The sequence below is a fragment of the Fusarium oxysporum genome, chromosome 13 (genome assembly GCF_000149955.1).
Source record: "Fusarium oxysporum f. sp. lycopersici 4287 chromosome 13, whole genome shotgun sequence".
Taxonomy (NCBI): domain Eukaryota; kingdom Fungi; phylum Ascomycota; class Sordariomycetes; order Hypocreales; family Nectriaceae; genus Fusarium; species Fusarium oxysporum.
In genome coordinates, this window is record NC_030998.1 from 717,424 (window position 1) to 732,897 (window position 15,474).

Genomic DNA, 15,474 nt, shown 5'->3' on the forward strand with positions numbered 1-15,474 from the left:
ACTTTTAGCTTTTATCGATACATGAATATGATTCTTTCTTGTGATATAACGTGAGCATAGCTACATAATCTCAAAGCTTTTGTGAACTCCGCCGATATCCCAACCACCATGCAAGTCCTATTACCCCTATCCTGCGCATCAATTCGTATTCAACACCATCAACATCCAAACTCCAACAGTACCCAAAGTTCAGCCCAAGGCCTTCACCAAATATCATGTTCCATCATAGTGTGTGATAGGAACTCAGTATCGCTGTTCGCGATCGAATTTGCCATGTCAATCATCTGCGCAGTTGTAAACCACGCATCCATTCCCAAATCATCCATACCAGGCAACATTGAAGCCATAGTCTCATTATCATCATTCAGGTCATTCAGCCCACCTTCACCCTCGCCAATCGTCCCTCCAATGATCTGTCCATCAATCGGAATCGGTGTTGTATCGGATTGCTCACGCGGTAACCGACCCAACATATCGTCAAGCTGCTGCAACTCCGATCTCCTGAACATGGCGATGAGATTGCCCTTACTTATCATCTCGTTAAAGATGATATGCGTCTTATGTCGGAAAGTAGCGTCGTATTCTGAGAATCGGGGATCAAGGACGGGCGCGATGAGGAGGTTAAAGCTCGACACGAAGAGCGACTCAAGATCGAATGGTAGAAACGCTTCTGGAGAATAATTAGTATATGGCGGTGACGAGATCAATCTCTTGATTTACCAAGCAGACCTTGACTTTGCAAACAGCCAAGAATGTTGATCATTTGGTAGGAAGAGTCGATGCACATCTTGATCAGGTTCCAGACAGTTTGGGACGAGTTGAGGGCTTCAGTTATGGAGTCGGGGGTTTCAAAGCGGATTTTGAGGAAGCAAAGAAGTAGAGGCCTTGTTGCGAGCACGATGCACTGCAGATGTCAGCACAGGTCGTTGGCTTGCCAAAGAATGATGTTACCTGATGATATAGAGTATGGAGGTACCCTGCTACCCTTGAAACGCCATTTATCGCTTTATCTGCACCGAGAGGGAACTGCTGTTGTAGCTCATCTGCAAGACCGGCAATGTTCTCGAGAACCTTCTTGGTACTGAGCAAGAACTTCTTGTTCAGCCGTCCATTCGCTCCGTACACCCCTATTCTCCGGTTAGCCTTGTTCATTGAATTGAAGATAACTTCTTACCTCTGCCAACCGATGCAATGGTTCTGCAAAGTCGAATCTGCATATGAAGTGCTGCCACTCGTTGTGTCGACCCATCGAAGTGCGGAAGCTGGTGATGAATGTCGTCGTCATGAACGGATTGTGGCAGGCCCATGAGAGATGTCATTTCGCGGTCTAGGACGTACACAGTCCACCATATCCTGCGGCTGCGTTCAACAATGCGGTCTCCAAGTTGATCTACGGGCATGTCTGTGTGCATCCCTTGCCCGAGTGCGACTCTCATGGCTTGTCCAATCTACCGAAAGTTAGCTCAAGCCGGCGAAGCACAGTGAGGGACGTACAAATCCATGTGATGAGTGTCGGTAGTCGAGAGATTCAAAATACAGCGCGATGCAGCACAGAATCTCAGTCGATATGAGTGGTTCGTAAACAAGAATATGGATACTCGGCAAGAGGCGCAATGCAGTGACGAAGTAGTCGGCTCCAGGGGGTCTCTTTGCTTGGTAGTTGTTGTTCTCGGAGAAGGCTTTGCCAAAAGCCAGGATGAGAAGAAGATGGATGTAAGGAAGATCTGCCGCTGCAATATGACTGCTCGGGTCCGCGTAGAATTCGTGCAGATAAGCCATGAACGTCTCTTCGTCAAATAGATGAAATAGTTGGCCGCAATGAAACTTGACTGTGTTAATTAGGAAGACTGCATGGTCGAGACTAGGCATAACCGGCGGTCCAGTGCTGGAGTGATCCGAGAGCCGTCCCACCCAAGGTCGTATGCTAATCCATCGAAGAGCAGGTTGTCGACAGATATCGGGCTTTGGTGGATGTATTCGTGAGTAAGGCTGAGGACGCGTCGGGTGAAGGACCAGTTAGATGATGTTCCGAGATAGACTGAAATGTCAGCTGAAGCCCTCTTGAAGCGATGAGTGCTTACATTCTCGACCTTGCGCCGAGGCCATAAACTTGGATTGCCCAGATGACAACGGATTCACCAGTGCTGACGCGATGGGGTCCAGTCCCTTCCCACTACTATTGGTGCTACTGTGACTCCCAAGGAGCGAGTCCTCAGTGGGCAGCGAAGCAGAGACATTGCCGCCGGGTGATGGTAGATGTGGCGGAGGTTCAACTATCAAAATCAGCAATGACCCTCCATCAGACCATCAAACATACCTGAATCAGAAGGTCCTCCAACATTGATGTTTGTATCTAAAGATCCCGGCGTGATATACTCGGCCGTCCCGGTACTCGATTGACTCGTCGCAGCGCGTTGCTGTAAATCTAGAATGAACCTTGAAAAGCCATCAATACTTCATGTCGAAAAAGTCAATTGCGGTGAGCTTACCCACGCGTGACGAGAACCTTTTGATCGCGTTGATCAAACTCGCATGATAATTTGCGCTTTTTGCACGCGTCGCAGGGATGTGAACCGGAGCATTTTATTTTTTGCTTGCGACATCGCGAGCACCTATTATCTCCATTAGTAATCTATTCTCCCAAATGTTGATGTTCGGTGAGTGAGGTGAAGTTGACGTTGCAAGGTGAGGGGAAACTCGTGGCGGATACAGGGGATTCAGGTCTCAGCGCCGTACTCACGCATTATCAGATCTCTTGGAAACACGACCCGATCCTGCTGTCGTACCAGACGTTTTCCTTGCATGCGTCGATCCAGGCGCCATCGCAGTAAATCGTATGATGAAGAACAAAGGCGCTGATGAATTGGAAAGAAATTGTTTCGGTGGTTGGCGGGGAAGAGAAGGTTTCGTTAGCTTAAGCTCAAAGCGCTGCAGCGGTTTTTTGCCCCTGCTGCAGTCTTGGGGTTAGAGCAGCCGCCACTGGGTCACGAGTATTATGCTATAAAGGGTAAAAAAAGACGAAATGCTATGGGAATAATCGGGAATGAAGATACCTCAGAGGAAGAAAGGAAGAAGAGGGTGGTATGCGGGGTAGAAGTCGCTATCTTTTCACTCTAATAAGTGAGGTGAGTTTGGGGGCTTTTACCAAGTGGAGGTGCACTGTTGATAACAATTTTGCATGGGACAGGTCCTGGGTGTCGCCGTTTTTGATAGCGGATTAGGCTTTGACCCTGGTCGTTTTAGTTGGGCTAGAACATGGGGAAAGATAATCGAAGCACCGTGCGCTTGGCCACGGCCTTCCCGGATGGGTTGGGCATGTCACACAATCGATGCAACAGGTCCACAGATGTGCATACATGGGGGACGTTGGATATGCATTCACCCCAATACGTTGAAGTTTGACTCACGGAAACGTGATGGAAGTATTCGCCATTGTTCTCCCGCTGTTCGGCTGCAGGGTGATCGAACAGTCTGGGGAACAGTCCTGGAAGAACAGGGTCAACGGGCGTTTCCTCCGAAGGCATCACGTCACTTGCATGTCTCACCATAGTACAACATGTACCGTCTCATGTCAGTAACAGCTCTATTATTCTCAATGTACAGACTTTTCCCCTCTATCTAGTTCAGGCGTCCCTTAACACGATCCGTCCAAGTCTTAAGCAACTCCTCCTCCTTATCCCCCGCCTCCTTCATGATGCTCTTAACACTGGCCTTAACAGCCTCACCAACAGGCTCATACGGATGTCTCGGTGCTAACTTCTCCTCAGCCCCTTCAACACCCGCCAATCTTGCCGAAAACACGGCAACAGCATACTTGGTAGAAGCGACGCCTGCCTTGCAAGGTCGCTCAGCAAGAGCAGCAAGTTGTTGCAACTTCAGCGCTTCTTCGAACTTGCCTTCCTTATACAGAGCGTAAATCTTTGATGTCAGAGTTGGGAAGACATTGGCGAATGCGGCGACGCATCCTACACTGCCGGCTGCTAGGCCGCCAATGAGAAAGTCGGATTGACCGCCGTATGTAGAGAATTCTGAAGAGGGGATTTGAGCTGCGAGACGGGTGATCTTTCCAACGGAGCCACAGGTCAACTTCACGCCGACGACGTTTGACTTTCCGCTAGGATGAGACTTCTTGCTCTCCTCGTAGATCTGGACGATCGTCTCAGAATCAATATCAACGCCATTAGTCACACCAGGGAAGTTATAAATAACAACTGGCAATGGCGACTTCTTCGCAACCTCCGAAAAGAAGCGCTTAACAACATTCATACTCGTAGCCTTGCCAAAGTATGCAGGAGGCAGCACGAGGAGATAATTCGCGCCAGCCTTGTAAGCATCTTCAGCAAGCTCAAGAGTCTGCTTAGTAGAGTGAGCTCCGACACCGGCCATGAGGGGAAAGTCAGGGCCGATTGTCTTGCGGGCGAGGGCGATGAGCTCATAGCGTTCTTCCCGGGTGAGGAGGAAGGCTTCGGCGTTGGAGCCCATCACGATAAGACCGTTTAGGCCGGAGTCGGCGAGATGGGCGAAGTATTTTGCTTGGGAGGCATGGTCTACTGTGTCGTCTGAGTGGTTGAAGAAGGTGACTGCTGGACACCATACTCCGGGGCTTGAATTGTCAGCATGGTGATGATACCAGGGTTGGAGATAAAGGCTTACCTGGGGACATGGGGCTGTTGGGAGGGTGCAGGGTTGAGGGAGCCCATGATGATGGTATTGAGTAGGTATGTAATTGATGAATTAATTGGGGTGAAAACGTAACTTGTTGTTGATGATGTTTCAATTGATGCAGATATTTGACTCAATCGTTGTTCTTTAAAGCATGATGATAATCACCTCCTCATCTGAAGTGGGGTTGTATCGCGAATCTGTTCCGACGTGTCAAAGGCTTCTCCGAAGATGGAGGGTTTGAGTGGTTGTTGCTCTGCGTCTCGGCCCCGGGATCCCGTCCGCTGTGACCGGCAGGCTTCCCGGTGAATATTGTGGGCCTGGAAGTCGGCTCTGGCCAGTCATGTGCTGCGAGAGCTCGGGCGTGTCGGCCGAGTCACTTCGGGGCTGCCTCCTGACTCTGAAGTTTGTTCTGGGGAATACGGGGAGAGAGCATTGAAATTGATGACTCAATATTCTTTCCGCATTCTAGAAGGCTTGGAAAAGCAACCAAAGTCGAGGTATCTAATAATTGCTCCTCGGGCAATATTGCCCTTCGGTTGTCCAAGGCCGACAGCAGATCCAAGTTGAGCTGCTTACCCTGGAATCGAGTCTCGGCAAGGACTTGGAGATAGAAATATGTATAAGTTATCATGTTACGGTTTCTATAAGCTCTGGCCCGACTCAAAACATGTGTTATCTCATTCTACTACGATCTAACATCTGCGGGATTATAAGATGTTATGACGAAGGATGAATCCGAATGAAGAAGCCAATATGCCGAGGAATATTCCTAGGAGCTCTGATGCATTAAACGAACAACGGATCTAACAAAAAGCGAAGAGATATTTGGTAGAAAAAGTTTGAATGACGATATAGTAATATTATCTAAGTGAGCTAGCAAGTGTTTTAGAAAACAAGAAACTCTAGATGCAGAACAATTGCCGAGTCATTAGAGCTTGGTCTGACCAACAGGCTGTATATCAACGAGCTCAGTCGAGTTACCAAGTCTCCAGCTCACAGCACCGCCCCAATCACTCTTTCCTTCATCTGTCTTGGGGTTCTTCCACCTCCATCTTGCCTCAGGCTGTTCTCCATTCTCTGACTGCAGCAGATCCTTCACAAACCCGCCAAAGATGGGGAAGAACTTAAACCCGTGTCCACTATCTCCAGACAAGAATAGCACCGACGAAGACGTGTTGGGTATGTAATCGATGATAAAGTCCGAGTCGGCTGTATCAGCGAACCAGCAAAGCGTCTTCTTCACGAATGGCCTGTCCGCGAATTGAGGAAGCGTCTGTCGAACAAGCTCACGAAGCTTCTTTTCATCACCATCAGGCAGAAATGCGCTCTGCTTCAAGTCTGTAGGTGCATGCGAAATTCCAGTCTTGGGATCAGTGTTGATGAAGCCACCGCCCATGGGACATAGCTTCAGAAGGTTCGTCTTGGGATCAGGCTCAAAAAAGAAGCCGAGATCGCGCGCGTATGTCACTGGGATACCACGAAGAGCAGATGTCTCGTCGTCGGTGAGATGAAGATGAGCGACGGACCATGATTTTGCGACAAGTTGCTTGCCGATCTCGGGGACGAGCTTGGCACCAGCTGCGCCGACGGAGACGATGACCAGATTAGAAGGGTAGAATAGTCCGCCAGTGGTCTTCACACCCTTTGCCTTTCGGCCAGAAGAAGTCTTCTCGTAGACGATCTCAGATACAGCGCCTGCTGCACCAAGGATATACTTCACGCCTTGGGCCCGCGTCGCCAGAAAAATGGACCTCAACGCGTTACCAGAATGCGCGTACCCATCGAACTTATTGAAGTATCCATTCCAACCAGGAAACGCGCTGTCCTTGTACTGCCAAACAGCATCTGATATATCCTTCTGGCTATCAAGTGGTGAAAGATGAGATCTCATGCGAGGGTCTCGCTCAGCTGCAGCGCGGAATCGATTGAGCGTATCAAGCGCTTCTTTGGGTGCTTTGCCAGAAACACAGTGCAGAAAGCCCACTTGGTGGAAATGCGGAGCGAACAGGGGAGTCTGCCAGGCTTCAATTGCTTTCTAATTGGCCAATGGGTCAGGCCTTGTCCAGTAAATTTAATGTTGGGGTAATTGGGGGACTTACCACTGTGAGGTCTTGGTACAGAGGGTCTTCGTATTCTGCGCGCACAATTTTGTTCAGATCATTTGCAGCAGACCATCGAGAAGGGATCTCTTCATCTTTGTCGAGAACGGTAATGTCCTTGTAGCCAGCTCTGAGCAGGTGCACGACTGTTGAGAGACCAAAGGCGCCGCCTCCCACGATAAGGATTGGTTCAGATTTGGAGACGCTCATGGTTGCACACTTGAGGGAGAGTTGAAGCTATTGCTGATGAGACCGACGCAATTGAGGCGTCATTCTATAAGTATTCTACCATTCCGAGGCTCCAAACCCGCCCTCGTTCGATATCCGGCCATCACCGTCTCGTGATGCGCCTACGTTTAACGTCTTTCACCATCCGAAGCATCTACAATAGCCAGAAATGCAAAAATAGACTGGTGACGCTGCCAATACGACACCGGGAGACCTCCCGATGGTGATACCACAATGATTGGCACTGAGAAAACTCAACGCTATTTTAGCGCTATCGTCTCCCCATCCGTGCTGAAGTGGAGTCTGGCTGGACGGTTAGCGTAGCCGCAAGTGTAACCAGACGATCCTTGATTGCGGTTCTGGCGTTCTGGGGTCTGGTGACGACGTGCATTATCTGGACTCAGCTGATATGAAGGTTCGGGAGTTCAATGCAGCCGTTATCGGAGAGTGTTTATCGCGGGGGTCTGTTGGAAGCCGTTTACCGGCATGGGTGCATACATTGATGTTTTACTGAGGTGAAGCTAGGATAAGCCGACAGGGTTCTACATGGCAGACGCTGACACCAGCAGTCACCTCAATTTTCTACAGACTTGACAGTGAAGTGAGATGAGAGGATAAGAGAAACGACAGAATGGGAGATATACTATCAGTAATAGTGGAAATATCTTTCTTGGTTCTGTATCAATACTGCGAACTGCTCTCAGCCCTCGGCTTCCAAACCCGAGACCAATTGTCGTGAAGAACCCTTCCAGAACACATCGGGAAACATCACAGCAAGCTTCTAGAATGTCTCTCCGGCACAAATGTGCAGGGTAGACAGGATCTGTACCTGCCAAGCCATTAAAGAAACTTTGAGCTGAATATAGCCTGGATGCATGTGCCAATCAAGGCCTCCATGCCGTTCTGTAGCCTGAGACCAAGACGGCATGTATCGAGCAACCAATTGGATGACTGTATATCCTCCGATTAAGATCGTTGTGGCTTGTAAAAGCTTAGTTATTAGCGTTTCTGCGGTTTCTGACATATGTATGTGTTGGTCTGGTTATCGGCAGAGCATCGATGAGGAGATCAAAGGAGCCCGCACGCATGACCAGCTTCACGGTTTAACGTGATTCATTTAGGCACTACGAGAGACAAATAATAAGGCCTTTGTAAAGATTGGCCTTGCTGAATGGATATCAGCCAGATGGATAGTAAAAGGGTTGGTAGGGCCTCGGGACAGCTGTCAAGACGCGTGCAAACAGATGCGTATACAAACCAATTACATTAGAATGAATGCACGAGCATTGTAGGACTGTAGCAAGGTCTTGCAAAGTCTCCAGTCATCAGCCTCGTCCCATTTGTCATCACTTGTCGTCAAGTATCAGGTCACGATGTTGGAGGCCAAAGGAATTGTTCATTAAAAGTTCATTAAATTCAGTTCTTAGCTTTTGGTACAAATCTAGATAGGCTATGCTAAGTCTATTGTGTGTTGGAAGGATACAAGAACTCCTCAAGCTCAAAGAACTCCTCCTTGACGAGACGAGGAGACACAAATCGTCGAAGCATGTCAGGGCTACCAGCTCGGTCGTTGGTACCAGAGCTTCGAGCACCACCGAATGACTGTTGGCCGATGAGAGCAGCAGTTGTCTTGCAGTCTGTAATTTGTTAGAATTGGGTGAAAAATAATTATGGGGAGGGGCGGACTTACTGAGGTAGAAGTTACCGGCAGAGTAGCGAAGAGCATCCTCAGCTTCACGGAGCGCAGCACGGTCTTGAGCAAAGACGGCGCCAGTCAAGGCAAGGCCACCGCCATTCTCATCAATGTTCTTGAGCATGGGAGTGAAGTCAGAGTCCTTGTAGACGTAGACAGCAAGAACAGGACCGAAAATCTCCTCGTTGAAGAGACGATGATCAGGCGAGTCAACCTGGTAAACAGTAGGCTTGACAAAGTATCCAACCGAACCATCATACTTTCCACCAGCGATGAGCTTGACCTGAGGATCCTTGTTGCTCTCATCAATGATGTTCTTGATCTTCTCGAAAGATCGACCGTGGATGACAGGGCCCATAAAAGCCTCGAAATCCTTGTCGGGGCTGCCTTGGGTAATGTCCTTCATCTTCTGCTGGATAAGAGAGAAGAACTCCTTGGCCTTGGACTCGGGGATGTAGGCGCGAGAAGTAGCAGAGCACTTTTGACCTTGGTACTCAAAGGCACCTCGGATAGTGTGGTTGACGACGTTGTTGATGTCGGCGGAGGGATGAACAAGATGGAAGTTCTTTCCGGAGGTCTCGCCAACAACGCGGGGGAAATCGCGGTATCGCTTCTCAGCAATACCCTGGCCAATCTTTCCATAGATTGAGCGGAAAACCTCTGAAGAACCGACAAAGTTAAGACCAGCGAATTCACGATGCGCAAGGACAGTCTCGGTGATCTCGGCAGCGTCGCCAGGGACAAACTGAATAACATCCTTAGGAAGACCAGCCTCCTGGAGGATCTTGTAGATGATGGTGCTGGGGTGAATGTTGTACTGCGAAGGCTTCCAGAGGACAACGTTGCCGAGGATAGCGGGAGCGATCAAGTTTCCACCGATGGCAGAGAAGTTGAACGGCGAAACAGCGTAGATGAAGCCCTCAAGAGGTCTGTAGTCGATGCGTGTCCAAATACCATCTGTTCCACGCTCAGGCTGCTTGCTCATGATCTCAGCAGCGTAATGGCCAGCCAGACGGAAGAAGTCAGCCAACTCAGCCGCAGCATCAATCTCACCCTGCCAAACATTCTTTCCCTGCCCCAACATCGTCGAAGCAATAAGCTCATATCGATACTTTGTAGTAGCAAGTTCCGCGGCGCGCTGGAAAATCGCAGCACGGTCGACGAACGGCGTGTTTTCCCAGTCCTTCTTCGCCTTGAGGGCGGACTCGATAGCAGCGCTGACTTGCTCCTTTGAAGCGAGGGGGTAGTTTGTGAATGTTGTGGCGTGTTCTGCGGGGAGGACTTGGTCTTCGTTGGCGTGGATCTTTTGGGATACGCCGTTGAAGATGATTTCGCTCTTTAGGGGGAGTTGAGAGCGGAGTTTCTTGAGGGCTGCTTCTACCTTTGCGCGCTCAGGCGAGTTTTTTGTGTATGTGGGCTAAACAGTCAATATCCGAGAAATAATTGTTTTGAAGAGTAGGTCACTTACGTTGGGCTCATTGCGAGCAGCGGGTAGTCTGAAAGGCACAATCGTAGCATTGCCTCGCTTCTGCAGTGAAATAGCAGGCGTAGAAGCACGAACTCGACAGAGAGGAGTCAAACGACCCTTTGATGTCAAAGCACGAACCGAAGAAGCCATTTTTGTAGTATGAGGAATGCGATCTCGTACTGTACAGCTCAAGTATGATATGATGAATAGAGAAAAACATAAACAGAAGCGCTTCTGACGGGCGTTTTTATGTTGACATCACAACCTTATCCCACTGAAGTCGGGGCTGCAACCGAAACTTTTTTAGTGGAGTGGAGGGTTGATTCAGTTACCCCTCACAGCGCTAAAAAGTTAAGCCACTTTCTGGCACCGGGCGGGGGGCCGACAGTGTCACAAGACGCTGAAGGCGCTGCACGGGAGGGACACCGATGGGGGGTTTTGGTGGAGTTTGGCGAGTTTAGAAGGGTCGGTTGAGGATCCCGTGGTGTCGGTATGGCCGTGCGATGGTGTTGGTGTAGCTGTGTTGTTGCACAGACTGGGAGGGATGGCTGGGCTTGAGGGACTGCTCCCGGCATTCGGTGTAGTCGCTCTTCTTTCTGGAACACTGGGCTGCTATCATTTTTGCAGCGTGCTGTATCTTATCAAACATCGCGACATCAACGCTTTGAGAGCCTCATCTGATCGAACATTACCTACAAACCATTTGTTACAGACATCCGCTCGTCGAACCTAACACCATACCTCATGGAAAAACACCAAGATGTCGCTGAAACAACATTCAGTCGCAGCCATCTATGGAAGCCCATCGTTGGGGACATAGCAGCAGCAGCTATCTCCGCAACTCTAATAACACCAATAATCACAGTGATTGACCAGTATGTCTCATAACCTCTCGTCACAAAACTCAAACCAACAAGCTTTAGATCTATGGTAGAGAAGGTCTCTTTCAACAGACCTCTCGCACAGGGCATGAAAGTCCACAGCTTGAACGCTATCAAACATCCAGGCCGCTTCATCGTTAGCCGTGCATTTGGCTACGTCTGGACTCTATACGGAGCGACGTATGCTGTGTCAAATGCATCAGATACGCTCGCTCATGAGTTCCACAAAGCGGCTGTTGGGACGATTACCTTTGTCAATACGATGATAGTAAATGTTCCTCTGGGCGTGCTGAAAGATGTGCGCTTTGCTCAGATGTTTAGTGCTTCGACAACGCCGACTAATAAAGTCGCGCCTGTTGTCAAGCCTGGCGTTCCTAGAGCCGCTACAGCTACGTTCCTTATGAGAGATGCCATCACGATCTTTGGGTCGTTCACCATGGCGCCTTGGCTATCATCTCTCATCCCTGATAGCTTGTCATCAAGCCCGCATTCCAAGGCGATCATATCCCAATTGACAGTGCCCATTTTCTCACAATTCTTTGCTACCCCAGTCCATCTCCTTGGGCTGGACTTGTATGCCCGACCGCGGGGAATACCATGGGTTGAGCGTTCGGCACAGATCCGAAGGGACCTGTTCTCAGCCACAATACTGCGGTCTCTGAGAATCATCCCGGCTTTTGGAGTAGGGTGTGTGGCAAACATGGAGGCAAGGTCAAGGTTTCATAAGCTGTTATAGGGAATGTTCTAGAAGGACTATTGGCACAGCATGTAAAAGGGAAAGCAAGGTTCATACATACGGGAAGGCTAGTATAGTAGATCGGAGATAATTTACACTTTGGAGACAGTCTAGCAGGGCAAAAGGGAGGTGGTGTCTGGTAATCGGGTACAAAATACACTCTATCATATTTTGTTCCTGGCTAAGTCTATGAAGTAGGGCGTGTATCATTAACATGGGTAGTAGTCTCCATCAACCTTGCCAGAGTAACGGCCTCTCGTAGTGCACGTCCAAGATGGCCCCTTACTCCCGCTTCTTCTAGAACCATGATCCCTCCGATAGTGCAGCCCTCAGGTGAAGTCCCCTGGTCTCTCAAATCCCCGGGCTGCAGTCCACTCTGCAGCATTGCAGCTGAACCCTTCATAGATTGGTAGATCATAGTCTGTGCAGTAGCCCTGGGTACACCAACGGCCACGGACGCGTCGATGAAGGCGTCGCAGATAATAGCCCACATTGCTGGGGTAGATCCTCCAACGGCTGTCGTGGCGTTCATAAGGCGAGGAGCGACTTCGGTGGTTCTGCCGATGGTGTTGAAGAGGTTCTTGGTGAGATCCATAAGCTCTGCTGGGACTTGAGGCTCGGTAGGTGATTTCTCAATGGCGATGAGTCCCTCTGAGACCATACATGCAATATTGGGCAGAGTACGAATAACCCAAGCCCTGCCAGAGGCATTCTCCTTGGTAGTCTCGCTTCCGTAGAGGGTAGATTCGAGCTTTTCCTTCGTCCAGCCAGCAGCTACACTGATGAGAAGCTTGCCTGAAAGAGCATCTCGAATGCCGTTTTGGGCGAGAACATCGGCGATATCAGCTGGATCAACACCCAAGACGATTACGTCGCCATTTTGTACAGCTTTGACATTGTCGCCACGAGAAACAGTCAAAATGCTACTGTACTCTGAAAACTGGTCATTCAGCTTTGACTCTGAACCTTCTGATCGCACACAAGCGATGATCTTTGTGAAAGGCAGATCTGTCTTGCCGTCCTTGATGGCAGGAAGCAGATTCTTCACAATGGGCTTTGTGATGTTTCCTGCAGTCGTCAGTCAAAGCACTGCAAACTCATTGAGCGCTCGTCTTACCTGTTCCCAGAATGGTGAGTGTGGTATTGCTAAGACCAGCCATGGTTGTGATATCTGTCGTGACAGGGGACACGATTTAATGCAGCAAAATATAATGTCTTATTCGCCAAACGATCAGACAAATTGCAGCATACCAAAGTGATACATACACATAAGAAATGTGAGCAGCTAGCTGATCTTGTGACCTCACACGAAGAAATAGACCAAACCACGACTGGAAAGAAGTTGACAAGTCGTGCAGATGCAGGTACGTTATCTCTTTGTTTTGATGAGGGGTAGTAGCAACGGAAGCGCTGCCGATGAAAGATACTGAACCGTGGGGTAGAGCTAAGCTCCGCATTTATAGATAGCCCAGCGGGTTGCAGGGCTACGGGACCCTCACCGGCGCCACAGGATGTGCGATGGAACACGTTTCAGTGCTCGTGACACCTTGTGAAAGATGGAGGAATTGAGTTTCTGGATGTGAGACCCCACTTTGTGAGTACCGACAGCATATGCAAGGGTTGGGAATGTGTCATTGACAAGAGATCTGCATGGATAAGAAGAGATGTAGTGTGTGAGGTGCACTGACATCCATGTTATCTCCCAGCTGAGACATTCTAGCGCTATCAGAGCGGTGAATGATAGCGCATCCCTTGCAAGTGAACATTGAGACTGAACGAATACACGATGGCACAGATCAAATTCTAGAATTAATTCCATTCTTAACTAATAATTCTTTGCAGTTATAAACACTTTTCTCATCGCCAAAAAGCCAACCGTCTCCAAAGCTCACTCTTCAACGCCGAATACTCATCCAGCGTTCTAGCAGCAGCATCCCTATTCTCAATAGCCCTTCTCGTGAGATAAGCCATGCACTCTGGAAGCGTACCCCACGTAGTACACTTATAAACCTCGGGAGCCACCCCCGCATCATCCTTTAGCTTCAGCAGCCCGAAGCTAACCTCGTCCGACATACCATGCAGCTGCGCAAACTTGACCGGCACAGTCGGAAGACCCGCCTTTGTGCGCTCCTGGTGGGTTTCGTGAGCTTTGACCAGCGACTCTTTGTTGTGGCTTGCTAGGAGGAGCTGGGCGGAGGGGAAGGGCTTGGTGGTGCCGAAGGAGCGGAATTCTTGACGCAGAATGCCCTGGGCGATTTGGTTGTAGGCGTCGTCGGTGTCTTGCTTTGTGTCGTGGATTAGGGAGCGGGGATCAGAGGCCATGTATGCGCCGCGAACGACCTTGATGCCCAGTGTGAAGTTCTTGTCCAGAGCAGCTTGGAGATGCTTGGCCAGAGTGTCGTACGTGCTCTTGAGATAAGCCTGGTATGTGTTGTAGAGAACGACTTTGCCGTCCGTGTTGAACTTTTGTTGCAGTTCCATGCCAAGACGGAAAATGCCCCATTGGTAGTGTTGTGATTCGGCGTCGATGAGGATGTATGCGCCGCGGTCTTTGCACTTTTGGGAGATCTCGTGGCAGGCGTCGACGAATTGCTTGGGGAGTTCGGTGCCATTGGCGAAGGCGTCGCAGACTCCAGGTCCAGCGCCGGTCATCCTAAAATACTGTTAGTATGCGATACTGTGAAGGATTGAGGTGAAGCGACTTACTTAACGGCCAATTGATCACCCTCACGAAGCAGATCAACAGTCTTGACAGTTCCCTCCCTCCAAGCCTCAATATTGTCACACCACTGACACTCATTCGAGCTCGAAGCCTCAATACCAAAACCCTGGCCTTTACCAGTCTTGGCATCAAAAACAGTCTCTTTTGCGAACGTAAGAATCGTTCCTTTGAATCCCATATCCTGCAACGACTTTCATGGTACATTGCGTCTCAGCGCCTGTCTCGCCAGCGCAGAATTGTTTGTAAAACGTATGCTTCAGCAAGCCCCGCAGCAGTGGGTTGCGATCAACATTGAAGAGATATGGGTTTGTAGGGTTGGAGAGTTTTTGAAGAAGATGTAGCGATGGGATGAGAAGCCATGGTCTTGAGGATATGGAATTGACCAAGAGAGAGCGGTAGAGAACTAAGGAAGGGAGTTCTGAGAGTGGTGTCTCTGCGCCTTTGACGACGGGTGTGTTTGTGCGTGTTGCCTCAAGCGCTGCTGCGGCGTTGGTGGAGGAGTAGCGAACGAGCGCGATGAGGCTATCTCGCCGCACTCGCGAAGTAGGGCGGAGTGTGAGGGTGAGGCCTTGAGCGGCGCGTGAGCGAGTAGTAGTTGAGAGTGTTGTCATGTCAGGCACTGAAAATCTCTTCACAATTCTTACTGTGTTGGTGTAGAGGGAAGAGAAATGGCAGTGGCAGTGATAAGATGTGCTTTTTTGAAGTGAAGCACCATAACCTTATCATCTATTTGGCTTGGAACCCCCATCTCACGCGGCTCTAACAACATTTTGGTCACACCCTATCGGCACCCCAACCGATACGCGTTCCCTTTGATTGAACAAACACCGCGGGGAAGCGGGGTAATTCGTCACATGGGCATCTTATCAGACCGTCATCGGTGTCTTTTTTTAATTTCATTATCTTTAGCGAGGTGCGTTGGAGGTCTAGACTTGGAAGCGGGAGAGTTTCCCGATGGTTTTCGCTAACCCCACTTTGGTCA

General features: G+C 49.6%; 7 protein-coding genes across 8 annotated transcripts; 1 reads left to right on the forward strand and 6 right to left on the reverse strand.

Annotated features, from left to right (window-relative positions):
• Positions 1–203: 203 nt before the first annotated feature.
• FOXG_12146 (uncharacterized protein) lies at positions 204–2,449 on the reverse strand (the record flags this gene model as incomplete). The annotated part of the gene is made up of 7 exons (XM_018391882.1): positions 204–670; positions 730–904; positions 985–1,127; positions 1,339–1,390; positions 1,495–1,829; positions 2,082–2,273; positions 2,437–2,449. 7 exons carry the CDS (start codon positions 2,447–2,449, stop codon positions 204–206), a joined length of 1,377 nt encoding a protein of 458 aa, XP_018250621.1.
• A 1,112-nt stretch (positions 2,450–3,561) lies between these two features.
• FOXG_12147 (uncharacterized protein) lies at positions 3,562–4,905 on the reverse strand. The gene is made up of 2 exons (XM_018391883.1): positions 4,654–4,905; positions 3,562–4,603 (listed from the first exon to the last, which is right to left on the reverse strand). The coding sequence occupies exons 1-2, from the start codon at positions 4,698–4,700 to the stop codon at positions 3,619–3,621; spliced, it is 1,032 nt and encodes a 343-aa protein (XP_018250622.1). The 5' UTR covers positions 4,701–4,905; the 3' UTR covers positions 3,562–3,618.
• Positions 4,906–5,489: 584 nt separating this feature from the next.
• Positions 5,490–7,006, reverse strand: FOXG_12148 (uncharacterized protein). Its single transcript, XM_018391884.1, has 2 exons — positions 6,765–7,006; positions 5,490–6,700 (listed from the first exon to the last, which is right to left on the reverse strand). Exons 1-2 carry the CDS (start codon positions 6,972–6,974, stop codon positions 5,594–5,596), a joined length of 1,317 nt encoding a protein of 438 aa, XP_018250623.1. The 5' UTR covers positions 6,975–7,006; the 3' UTR covers positions 5,490–5,593.
• Positions 7,007–8,384: 1,378 nt separating this feature from the next.
• On the reverse strand, positions 8,385–10,418 carry FOXG_12149 (1-pyrroline-5-carboxylate dehydrogenase). The gene is made up of 3 exons (XM_018391885.1): positions 10,154–10,418; positions 8,683–10,102; positions 8,385–8,629 (listed from the first exon to the last, which is right to left on the reverse strand). The coding sequence occupies exons 1-3, from the start codon at positions 10,301–10,303 to the stop codon at positions 8,454–8,456; spliced, it is 1,746 nt and encodes a 581-aa protein (XP_018250624.1). The 5' UTR covers positions 10,304–10,418; the 3' UTR covers positions 8,385–8,453.
• A 479-nt stretch (positions 10,419–10,897) lies between these two features.
• On the forward strand, positions 10,898–11,770 carry FOXG_12150 (uncharacterized protein; the record flags this gene model as incomplete). Its single annotated transcript, XM_018391886.1, has 2 exons — positions 10,898–11,028; positions 11,077–11,770. 2 exons carry the CDS (start codon positions 10,898–10,900, stop codon positions 11,768–11,770), a joined length of 825 nt encoding a protein of 274 aa, XP_018250625.1.
• Positions 11,771–11,801: 31 nt separating this feature from the next.
• On the reverse strand, positions 11,802–13,214 carry FOXG_12151 (pyrroline-5-carboxylate reductase). 2 transcript variants are annotated; one of them, XM_018391888.1, is made up of 3 exons: positions 13,037–13,183; positions 12,888–12,985; positions 11,851–12,838 (listed from the first exon to the last, which is right to left on the reverse strand). In XM_018391888.1, exons 2-3 carry the CDS (start codon positions 12,928–12,930, stop codon positions 11,958–11,960), a joined length of 924 nt encoding a protein of 307 aa, XP_018250627.1. In that variant the 5' UTR covers positions 12,931–12,985; positions 13,037–13,183; the 3' UTR covers positions 11,851–11,957. The 2 variants fall into 2 exon arrangements, with proteins under 2 accessions (XP_018250626.1, XP_018250627.1); XM_018391887.1 differs by having other exon boundaries at positions 11,802–12,838; positions 12,888–13,214.
• Positions 13,215–13,586: 372 nt separating this feature from the next.
• Positions 13,587–15,171, reverse strand: FOXG_12152 (uncharacterized protein). Its single transcript, XM_018391889.1, has 2 exons — positions 14,477–15,171; positions 13,587–14,423 (listed from the first exon to the last, which is right to left on the reverse strand). The coding sequence occupies exons 1-2, from the start codon at positions 14,668–14,670 to the stop codon at positions 13,628–13,630; spliced, it is 990 nt and encodes a 329-aa protein (XP_018250628.1). The 5' UTR covers positions 14,671–15,171; the 3' UTR covers positions 13,587–13,627.
• Positions 15,172–15,474: the final 303 nt, after the last annotated feature.

What these genes read in the sequence shown, in the direction of transcription:
- FOXG_12152 (XM_018391889.1), bottom strand. Translation starts at nt 14,670, where the DNA reads ATGGGATTCAAAGGAACGATTCTTACGTTCGCAAAAGAGACTGTTTTT. An exon ending in GGTGATCAATTGGCCGTTAA is followed by an intron (nt 14,424 to 14,476) that starts GTAAGTCGCTTC and finishes ACAGTATTTTAG; the next exon opens with GATGACCGGCGCTGGACCTG.
- FOXG_12147 (XM_018391883.1), bottom strand. Translation starts at nt 4,700, where the DNA reads ATGGGCTCCCTCAACCCTGCACCCTCCCAACAGCCCCATGTCCCCAG. An exon ending in CAACAGCCCCATGTCCCCAG is followed by an intron (nt 4,604 to 4,653) that starts GTAAGCCTTTAT and finishes TGACAATTCAAG; the next exon opens with CCCCGGAGTATGGTGTCCAG.
- FOXG_12149 (XM_018391885.1), bottom strand. Translation starts at nt 10,303, where the DNA reads ATGGCTTCTTCGGTTCGTGCTTTGACATCAAAGGGTCGTTTGACTCCT. An exon ending in CTGCTCGCAATGAGCCCAAC is followed by an intron (nt 10,103 to 10,153) that starts GTAAGTGACCTA and finishes TTGACTGTTTAG; the next exon opens with CCCACATACACAAAAAACTC. An exon ending in TGCCGGTAACTTCTACCTCA is followed by an intron (nt 8,630 to 8,682) that starts GTAAGTCCGCCC and finishes AACAAATTACAG; the next exon opens with ACTGCAAGACAACTGCTGCT.
- FOXG_12148 (XM_018391884.1), bottom strand. Translation starts at nt 6,974, where the DNA reads ATGAGCGTCTCCAAATCTGAACCAATCCTTATCGTGGGAGGCGGCGCC. An exon ending in TGTACCAAGACCTCACAGTG is followed by an intron (nt 6,701 to 6,764) that starts GTAAGTCCCCCA and finishes TTGGCCAATTAG; the next exon opens with AAAGCAATTGAAGCCTGGCA.
- FOXG_12151 (XM_018391887.1), bottom strand. Translation starts at nt 12,930, where the DNA reads ATGGCTGGTCTTAGCAATACCACACTCACCATTCTGGGAACAG. An exon ending in ACTCACCATTCTGGGAACAG is followed by an intron (nt 12,839 to 12,887) that starts GTAAGACGAGCG and finishes TGACGACTGCAG; the next exon opens with GAAACATCACAAAGCCCATT.